This window comes from Cupressus sempervirens, chromosome 3 (genome assembly GCF_028749045.1).
Source record: "Cupressus sempervirens isolate cs-2001-9-10 chromosome 3, ASM2874904v1, whole genome shotgun sequence".
Lineage (NCBI taxonomy): Eukaryota > Viridiplantae > Streptophyta > Pinopsida > Cupressales > Cupressaceae > Cupressus > Cupressus sempervirens.
This window is the reverse complement of record NC_143120.1, coordinates 584,399,103-584,410,576: the sequence shown is the minus strand read 5'-3', so window position 1 is coordinate 584,410,576 and position 11,474 is coordinate 584,399,103. Positions and strand designations below refer to the sequence as shown.

Genomic DNA, 11,474 nt, shown 5'->3' with positions numbered 1-11,474 from the left:
TCTCCTTTTATAAAGATTGATCTCTCTTTGTAAATTAATTTTTTTTTAATTATAACAATTTCTTTTTACTCATCAATAATGTCCCATCTCTAGATCCGAGAATCCCATCCTCCGTAGCTTTTGCTCCTCTCTTTCTCTAACAAATATTTGCATGTAGGTATTCTTGAAAACTACAGAATTGATATTTCATCAACTTCAATACCCTTTATTTATTTGACTATTTATAACATATATTACGTATGTTGTATTTAACATAGTTATGGAACACTTGTTAACATGACTATAATGGATATATCACATTATTAATACATTAAAAATATATTTATATTATTGGGAATAAATAGGAGTAAAAAAACTATCGATTACGTGTACCTGACATATCCTTTGACCAGTTGGCCTTTATGCGTGAGTCTCATGGTGGTGATGCCTAGTCACCTTATGCACTGTACCTTCTGCCACATGCATTTACGAGGGTGGCATATTATCATATGTATAGGTTTGCCTCCTTTCTCAAAGGTACATTGTTTTCCTTTAGATGTGTACTTTTTATCCATTCTATATCCAATGTGGATTAGCACGATATCATAAGCCAAATTGCTCTTCCTTTGATCGGATCGTAGACCAGTATCTCTTGAATCGCCTTTTTCCATACCAACAAGTGCTCGTATTGACTTCTTTTTTGATCTTCGCCTCCTCCTATCTTCCCTCCTCGTCTATTTGCCTTTCTTAATTGCTGGCCGCTCTAATTCTTATCGTTTTTTCCTTCTTTCTGAGTTAATAATGAATTAAAATTGGGGATTGTCTAGCCATAATGTACATTTATTAATTAATTTTAAAATTATGTATAACAATTTTATGAATTTTAATTTATTTAAAAAGACAAACAAATTAGTTATGCAGGTGCATTTTGTCCATTCTATAGCCAAAACCTTAAAATTGTGGTGATTTTAGAGGGTATATAAGCTCTATTTTGTACCAAAATATGCAATATGATCCACTGGGCCTAAATTGACCTATCACAAGGGTATCCTTCAACATTGATTGTGTTGAATTTCCTAGCTAGCTAATTGGGATGTAATGTTGGTTATAATTCCTCAAATTCGAATGCTCTACAATGCTTTCACCACATAAGATTTCCTGGTGAGTTTGGAGGACATGAAGAACATTTGCCTAAGCAGCCTTCGCTATACATTTTTCCTTCTCTCTACTTCTCTCCTATTTTCCTATCTCTTTGTTTCTTTGACTACTATTGATGAACCTATTCGACATGATTAGTGTACTAATCACAGGATGACATGATTATTTCCCTAATACCACTCTGATAACTCATATCCAATTATTTTTAATAAACATATGACATGATACTTATACTACCCATCCCCTCTTCAATTGGTGTGCCCTTCTCTCTCAGGTGACTCATTAGTTTATTAGTAATTATTGTGCTTAAGAATTGTATTAGTGCACTTAAGTATCATTAATAAACTTTCTCTCTTTTGTATAATGATCAATTCATTATAATTTTAAGATATTCAGCTATTAACATGATTCACAATAATATTATTCTTTCTATACATTATGTTAATTATTTAAAAACTACTAAATTAATATAATTCATGTCATAATATTATAGATTATATCATATTATTGATAATAATATTTTTCTATAATAGATTTATGAACATGAATGTTGTCTTGAAATATTATTCTTAAAAATACTATGGTATCTAATTTCATTATCAACTATTAATAATATTAGAATAGACTAACTAAACAAATAAGTTGATTATTATATTTAATATGTTTGTATATACAGTAACAAGTGTCTATGACAATATAGTTATTATGTGTTATCTATTATTTGGACTCATGACATCTCCATTATTGGTTATCTATCCCTGAAAATTGTTCCTATTGGTTATCTGTAAAGGTGGAAACACCAATGAGGGGGTTTAATTGAGGAAAACCTCTTGAAGAACCCAAAAAATCTCTCTTTACATGCATGCAAGTTTCATAGATTCAAGGCTTTGTTTGGATCAGATTTTTAACCTACAAACTAGGTTTTATCCATCCTTCCTTTTCTTTATCATTTCATCAACAAACACATAATCTATTGTAATGTATTATTTCTATTGCCATCTCTATTTATTGGTGCATTTAGAATAGTCTACTTCACTTATGTACATTCTGGTTATTTATATTAGCTGTGTTTCCATAAAAATAGACTTTATTTTTACATCTTTCCATTGTATTCCATGTAGTCTGTACTCATCCTGTGTAAGACACTAGCACACCATTTGTGTCCAATGTTTGTGTTGCCATCTTCTAGGCCATGTCCCTATCCATAATAGTGAGCTTGCGGGTCCTATATCTTGTTTGTAATTTCTAGCCCCTTCTGATTCTATAGTCAAATTATTTTTATCTTGTTTTCTAATCACTTAATTCATATTCAATCAACTTAATTTACACTTAGCTGCATACATCATTAAACCTCTAATCAATTAAATGTAAATTATATTTAATCACACTTAATCAAATGCTCACATCAAACCAATAAGTTTGTTACAATTTAGGTCTGATCTACCTGACACTCCTAACTGACTTAGTGAGGTGGTTTGAAGGGAATCATGTATCTGTTGAGGTCCTAGTAGGCCTCTAGGTTGGTGCATTAATTTCTTCTCCACGCGCTTTTTACCAGCTCCTACTAAATATGTATATAGGTTATTCATGCCAACATAATAAAACCATCCTCTTTATGAGAATCAAACAAGGCCTTACATTATCAAAGAGCACAAAATGTGCATCATGAGCTTGTCAATAGAAAACAAAGTAAACATGATCCCCAACAAAGAAGATATTCCACCACGAACAAATTAGAAATCCAATCAATTGATCACTAATTTAAAGAAGTTACAAATCTAATCATGCTGTGCCAAAGTCCCTAAACCATCTTGTCTTTGTGTGTCCAACCTTTAAAAATCACATAGTCAATTCATAAGTCCTCCACCATGATTGTACTTGGTACCAACATCTCTCCTCTACTTACAAAAAATTAAAAAACCAAGTGACTATACCAAGTCACCTATCTTACTATGTGTCAACAAAAATAGATATATCGGAATAAACAACCCATATCCAAGACACATATGCAACATGTAAGTGCATATCACCTACAACACTGTACAACTTGTACTATATCCAATAACAAAACATACATATCCAAATCAAATATTCATAACCATGTGACCATGAGAGAAATCTGAGCATCAAACTAAGTATACAATGACATAAATATAAGTCTCCATTTGTAACAAGTCATAAACTCATAATGCTACCATAGCCAAAATAACCCATAAATAGATTTGATCAAAATATTAGCAAATAAAGCATATAAAGTCCAACAAAATTGAACCAAAATATAGCTTGCTAAGAGCTTTCCATTAACTATTCAAAATTTCAAATTTGACTACGTATTTTCAAGTCATGACCTCTTAAAATCATAAAATTAACTCTACCTTTTAGCTAAGATTTCATTGCATAGACATTAAAAATTTTAAAATAAATAAATCACACAAACTTGTAGTTCTCCAAGTCAACTCTCCAATGAGTATAAGTCAAAAAAGTGTCACCATGTAGCCAAGATATGCTTTGAAGAAAAATATCCTATTGGGATGTATTTGCATTAGGATCCAAAAAAATGCTAATATGCCCACATAATCATTATAAAAAAATTAATTAATAATTAATGGGGTCATCCTCACTTCTGACAAAACTATCAATAGGTATATAAAACTAATTAACAAAAATAATAATGCTTAATAATGTCGAACATAAATTATTATCAAATATTCATAAAGGTCGATATTTTTTAACAATATTAAATTAATTTTATTTAAAATTAGTAGAGACAATTTTTAATTTAAAAAAAATTCCTACATGATTGTACCCACACAACCCAACCATCAAACACCTATATAAGCTAAAAATTGTATCTAAATGCACTATCACCAAAAAAAAATTGAAGTTTATATCATGGCATCCATGAGCACACTCACAAGGTTTGCTTTGTCCCATAGGCTCAATTCTAAAAATCACCCCAAAGACCCCATAAAATATATATCCAATGAAAATCTTCTTGGAACATTTCTTTTATAAAATCAAATTTATTTAAAACCCCATAAATCTATAACCCCAAATCTGCAATGAACCCTCATATCTTGAATTTTCATATCATTATTTCATGTATTGCATAGATTAAACTCATAGGATTATACAACCAAAACCATGGCTTTGATACCATTTACAAGGAAATTGTAGCCAAGATATTACAATTTTCACCTAACTCAATTAAGATTTTACAAAAGCTAACACTTTGAACCCACATACAAGAAAGTATACAACATATAAACAAAAATGTGATGCACGATATATTCTAGCAAAACCCTTATGAGGGAAAAGAGTCAACTTCTAATAGCATCCATCATCCATGTACTATTCAACATTGCAACATTACAATATTATCAGCTTAAAATGGAATCACCCATCATTTAAGACTTTAGGTTCTACCATTTGGTAGATTTATGATCCGTGAATTTATTAGTTCTTAAACGAATATATTTCTCACTCTGATTGCATTTATTTCATGATTATTTTTGTACAACACTCAAGATCTTACAAGCACGAACCTTGAGATCTCCTTGGATCTATGTTGATCTAAGTCTACCTATACCTAGTATAGGACAACCCAAATCGACCTCTACTTAGGACCAAATTAATTTTGGATCTCATGTCCTTTAAAGCTCCCCAAGTTTTTTTCTCCAATGGCCCAATCAACTTGCTTTTATTTCGATCCCAAAAACTCATATTTAAGGAAGCTTGAACATTTCATTTGCACACCAAGGATTTCATACACACATGAGAAGACACAAAAGGAATTCATGAGACGTCCATGATAAAGAAAATGATCATCTTTAAGCATTTAAGGCATTCAAGGACTCATTGGGAGAATTTCCTTTTAAATATTTAACATCCATTCTAAGCCATCAAGGGAGAAGATCTACATTGCATTCATTGGATTTATTCATTTCTTCTTATTCTTTCAAGAACATCTACATCCATGGCTCCATAAGTTACTATTGACAAGATACATTGCATTTGAGGATATTTCCTACATTCACATTGAAGGCTTGGCATCAACAACATCTAGCATTGCAAAATCCTTCCTAACAAGGTCTTCATCAAGTAAGGTGAATTATTCACAAATTATCTTTCTCCTATACATTCTTTACATTTTATTCATTCCAAGATTAATTCCTCACCAAGATAAGCCCCCCCACCCCCCCACCCCCACAAACAAAACCATTTTTCTCTTATATGTAGGTCCAAGATCAGAGTTTTGGATACAAATTTGAGTACCCTTTTTAGATTTCTTTTGAGTTCTACAAAAGTTTTAGCCATAGGTATATGCCAACCTAGGGTGATATTTACCTCTAAATGTTGTATACCCACCATTGCAACATATATGTCAACATAGGTTGACATATTGCCAAGACAAATCACTTTCTAGGTTTTATTCCTTTCGACTTCCTAGTTCTAGAATTGGTCCCTATTTTATCACTACTATTTCCAAAATATTATTTCAAGGCTTGCAAAGTACCTTCCTCTTCACACGCTAAAAGTAAGTTGCATTATTTCTTGTCCATTTATATTAAATATCTAATTTCTTACACAATTATGATTGTACTCATATTTTTTATATTTAAATCATCCAACCCTAAGAATCTTAATCAATCTAGCATTCAATTCAACTTAATTAATTTACCTTCACATAGGAAATTCAAAGTTAATAAACATTGAATGAAAGAGACTTGTTTGCATACTTCCTTACTATAATATGGGTTTGATATTAACATCCCTTTGTCTTACTTGGGTCTTGCTAATCTAAGTTTGGTTATATTGAGGGTTATGCCTATAATCCCCCTCTTTCCCTTATATTTGAGAGTTAGGGTGATGATCTTATTCGATATACACATCTTATTAAGTGGTTCGATTTTTCTTCTAAACACAATACAAGCATGAAAACATTTTAAACCCTAGGCATAAATAAGCATTCAATGTGTAAAATCAAGTAACCACACATATCATTTTCATGATTCTAATCTCACCAAATGAAAAACCTATCTTACCTCAACAATGACCCTTTTGGTTGTTTTTATAGAAACAAGCTCCCACAAAAACACTATATGGTATTATGCAAACAATGTGCTACCTAGCCTCTTGACCCCACATTTAATATTGGGTACTTTATTGAATATATTTTCTTAATAATAAATAATTACATGAAAAAAAATGTTATAATTGTATAATACAACATTAAGTGGCTCCAAGAATATTCCAAAGAAATCTCCACATGTTGCACTTCAATCTAGGTGCTCCTAGGTGCAACATTTAAGATGTAACTAAACACATAGTTGAATCTCCCAATCAAAATTTTCGCTATCATGGATCTTCATGTGATAAACACCATAAGTATTCCTCAATCCAATGTACCTTTGTGATGTATTTATTTTCTATTCTAAATTATAGAGAGTTGTCACAAGCCAGGAGTCATGAATCCGCCATAAGCCTTCAAGACCGATAAATTTTAGAGGCCAATTGGTGCTAGTGTACAATATTAAAAAACTTTTAGAAATGGACTATAAAATTATATACAAATGGTTCCCAAAAATTAAAGGTTTGATATATGGGTGGTGAGACATTGAATGAATTTTAGTGATTGAATGAAGACTATGATGTAACATTTATGTAAAAAAATAAATAGAGAACTAAAGAAAATACCTTTTTAGCCAATGCAATATTTCTTTTACACCCTAGAATGCTCCTATATCAAACAATAAGGTAAGTGTTCTGTGAGCATAATACCATAACATAAGATATAATAATATGTTTTAAAGTTTTATGTTTTATATAATGGTACAATTTTTGGCTCTCTTTTGGTGCTATATATTTTCACTGAAAGGATTTCCTAAGTTAAATGTTGTGTCTATATTCTATGGAATTTATTTGAATCAAGTCACTTCCTCATTTTATTACAACAAGAATTGATATGTTAATCTAATCTCTATTTTTATTACATAATTAAAGTTTTGTTACAATATGCGAATTTTTCTAAAAAATTACAGCAAGTCATATCTATTGAAAAAAATGGTTTATATCCATACCAAAAAGTTACACAACCTTAGGATTAAATGTACATGTGAAGAAGATACTCTTAACTTCATATGAAACATGAGCTTGTATGAAATATCCCCGACAGGATTATTGCTCCTTTGAACACCAAGACCTTATTCACTTCAAGAGTTTGACATTTCGTCAAACAGTTAGCCAACAACTCTAACACTGCTAGAATGAATTTGTCTCTAAAATGACTTGCAATAAAGATGGTTATACAAGGGATGCCATGATAACTGGAACACCAATAATATTAAACTCTTCGTAATAGTGCAATGATTACAAACCCAAGTATCAATAACAAGTTACCCTACGGGTAATATAGGAAAAGTAACAATGCCTGATAATTTTAATTGATTCTAATGATCTATTGAGAACCTGATTTTGTTTGTGTCTTTAGCCACGGTTCCCTTAAGTTGGTGATCCCTCCTTGGTTGAATGTGAGCCGCTCAAACAGTATTTTATACAAGAAATCAATAGCACGAACCTGAGGTTTTAACGGGTACACTTCCTTGTGACTGTACAAACTATGCATAATCAAGTCTAAAAGTCGGCTAACCTCTACTTGATATTTATATTTTTCAACTGGCCCTTCGGTTTGTTTCCACCTCAGCAACAGTAGGCGAAAGTGGATAAAAATCGTGCAGAAGAAAAGCTGGGGGTTGCAGTGTTTCCTCGGATAGCAATGCTGAATCCAGAGGAGAAATAGTCTGGGAAAGCAACTGGGCATGCCGCAGGGAGCTATCCTTTAGTCCTTGTCTCGTTCCACTTTCAATCATACTTCTCATTATCGTACTCTGAAGGAAATTGACTCTCCATGAAATGGAAAGATGGGAAGTCTCTTCCCCTGAAGGTAACTTAGGACCTGGGTGTAATGCAGAAAACAATTCTACTCTGAATGAATTCCCATAAGGAACATCTGGTGTGCTTACACTTTCTAGAACAACAAAAACCTTGCCATCAATAATGAAACCCGCACTTGGCAATTATCTCCTATAACATGCTCGTTGTTGGTATTATCTAAACCGCAGATTATAATGCTCTCCTGTTTCGATCTCCTCTGCGTGTTCCTCTTCAATCTTAGGCAGAAGTCAGTTCTGGCACTTGCAAATGCTCCACCTTTCGATACTCACCGGCCATGTTTCCTTGAAGTCAATCATCTTGATTGGTAGACAGCTCACGGTAATAGGCATCACCGACTGTCCAAGGTGAATGAAATCTGGCTTGATCAATATACAGAGGTGCTGGATGGTGACCCACGAACTCCTTAACTAATCTTCCATGCTCCTTGAAATGACCTCAATGGTATTCGGTAGCGCTGTTAGAGGGGATAATTCTAGCAATTCGCTCTTCTGCCCTGAGTCGATTCACTGCTGGTGTCTATATAAAATGCAGAAGATGTCCCTTACTCTTCGAACTCTTTATGAAACTTATCACAATACCAACTCCTCCATTCGGCCCTCAATCCTGATAATGAATATTTTATAATTTATGACCACAAATGTGCTTCCAGCTTCCCTTCGACTCTCTCCAGTTAATTCCTGATAAGGAATAAGTTAATTCCTTCCTAACTAAACCTCCAATGATCAATGAATCGCAAGATTTGGCCTTAGGCCACAGATTTGTCCCTGATGAAATGACTGAATGTCACCTCCAATCTGCAATAATTCAGATGATATTTCACACCCTCAAAATTGCATACCTATTGAGAGTTATCGTTCTCAATGGCCAACTGTGACAATTGCGAAAACCCTAGGTTCCACAATGCACCTGTGATTGAATCACAATCTGAAATCGAAAGAGAGATAAACAACTGCCTGATTCGAATGGAGGCCCGGGGTGCCTATTTATTCTTTTCTCTCCACCTTCTCCAGGGACTTCTAGAACATTTTTGATCTTATCCCTCAAGTGACTTTATTAAATATTTTCATAATCCAAGTCACTTTATTAAATATAAAGTTATCTTTTAATATTTATTTATTTAATTAAAATAATTAATTAGTCGTCCTTAAAATATGCATTATTTTAGACAACCAGATTAATTAAATTAATTAAATCGAACTGTCACCAAAAATGGGGACATGACATTGTAACTTAGTAATGTAATGTCACAATTCTCAAAATCAAAATTAAAAATCATTCCTAACTTTCTAGAGTGACTTGCTTGCCATTTTCCCTTGCTTACAATGTTTTAGGGCCATGTCATCAACTATGATGCTCCATCAATGTGCTTTTTTCCAAGATGTTTGAATTAACTGAGGAAAAAGTCAGACCAATGCTTGTGCACTAAGTCATGTTTTGTTAGTGCACAATTTTGTCATCACAACTCATTGCTTATTAGAACTACAAAATGCATTTCATTCAATTATGGGTAGTCATCATCAGTTCTAACAACTTTACACTCAATGATATAAGTTTTTCACTCAGTTTGTATCATGATAATGGATCACGACTTGTATGATCTGAGAGGTTGATGAAGAAACACACAATCAAATGCAAAATCAATACAAAATATTTAACTTCAAAGTCACAACTATTGATGTAACAATAACAAAAATATTGAGTATAGAATCAACAAGGATGGACACTAAATCAATAAGTGCAATCACAAATATTGAGATGTGCTCAATTAGTCAATCATCATGGACACTAAATCAATATGTGCAATCACAAATATTGAGATGTGCTCAATTAGTCAATCATCTCTTTACTTAGATCCTATTATATTGAATGAGTACGATTTACAACAAAGTTTTGTACAATATGTATATAAATCAAACAATTGATTAGACACAAAACACATTAAAATTCCATACTGAAACTCAATCAACCTAATTAAACCCATCATTTTCTTAATTTATAAAAAGAGTTGCATTCCTTAGTTATCATTCACTAAGAAATTTTCAATTTCTTTGGTTGAAAAGTCTCTTTCCTAGATCCTATATCCTATCATATTGGAAGAGTACAATTTACAAACAAAATTTTGTCTAAATCTTAGATAAAATCTCCCCACACAAAACACATTAAAATTTCATATTGAAACTCAATCAACCCAATTAAACACATTATTTTCTTAATTGGCATTCCTTAGTTATAATTCACTAATGAAGGTTTCAATTTTTCTGTTTAAAAAGTATCTGTGAACTTCCCCACGGGAATTTCTCACGGTTCCCATTCAATTGATGCAGAGCCCATGAATGCGTGGGAGCATTTCTAAACGTTGGACAACTAATCAGTCATAGCAAAACAGGAACCAATAGAAGAAGATAAATCTCTGTCCTAGTTCGACCACCATTCATGTACACCTCCATGAGCTCCGTGAAGAGATTTACAGAGAAGGAGAAATTGCACTTGTTCGGCTCCCGATTACAATGGCATTTCCGGAAACAAATTGCGAACAGGGCAAATGGCCTTCTTTCACAATCCCAGTTCCATTCTTACGGAGGACAATTTCGGTGTCGAGGCCGAATGCGTCGACCTTCCGGACATGCACAAGACTGGATTTTTGAAAGAGAGCAATGAAGGGATGAGGGCTGAAGAGATCATTGACAGAGTACTTATCTCCCCTTCTGTGGGCAGAAACATGGACGACGGCAACGCCGCCGGGCTTGAGAGTCCGCTCGATCTCAGAGACAAAGAGCGAAGGGTAGAGCGCGTGGTCGAAGGCATTAGAGAATTCGAAATCAAAGGTGGTGTCTTGGAAGGGGTGAGAGTGCATATCACCAGTCTGAACGAGAGGAGGAAAGGGAACGAGGTCGATTCCAATGGCGTCCATCACACCAATCGCTTTGAGTGCGGCCACTTCTTGACCCACCCGAGCTCCAATGCAGAGCGCCCTGGAATGCTCTGCCACCAGCCCCTGTTTCTTCAGATGCCCAAATATCCCCGAGAACACCTCCACTTTTCTTCCCCAATCTCTCGTCGTCCATATCTCCCTCAGGCGCGGATTCAGAGTCTTGTTCAATTGCAGTTGGATGTACTCTGAGTATGATTTGAATGCGCGCCGAGGCCGAATCGAGGTGGAGGATTCGGGCTCTGCCCCTGTGAGACAAATCTGTTTGTTCAATGCTTTGAGTGTGCTGGTTAAGCCAGCCCGTTTGTAGTTGTGGGCATTGATGAGGCAGAGGAAAGTGATGGATGTTCCGAGGGCGAGCAATGCTAACAGCGGCACCGGTCTCATGTTTTTGAGCCCTGCAATACCAGTTGGGGATACCGACTAGTGTGCAAGCTTTGTTGGGTATGCATGA

The 11,474-nt window shown here is 34.0% G+C and overlaps 1 protein-coding gene across 1 annotated transcript; it reads right to left on the bottom strand.

Moving 5' to 3' along the window:
* Positions 1–10,340: 10,340 nt before the first annotated feature.
* Positions 10,341–11,407, bottom strand: LOC149567781 (uncharacterized). Its single transcript, XM_089816672.1, has 2 exons — positions 10,560–11,407; positions 10,341–10,440 (listed from the first exon to the last, which is right to left on the bottom strand). Exons 1-2 carry the CDS (start codon positions 11,405–11,407, stop codon positions 10,341–10,343), a joined length of 948 nt encoding a protein of 315 aa, XP_089672798.1.
* Between the last annotated feature and the right edge of the window lie 67 nt (positions 11,408–11,474).

Excerpts from the sequence above, each read along its gene's own strand:
- LOC149567781 (XM_089816672.1), bottom strand. The coding sequence starts at position 11,407 with ATGAGACCGGTGCCGCTGTTAGCATTGCTCGCCCTCGGAACATCCATC. Across the intron at positions 10,441-10,559 it reads AGTGCAATTTCTCCTTCTCT|AAATGCTCCCACGCATTCAT; the intron begins GTAAATCTCTTC and ends TCCAACGTTTAG.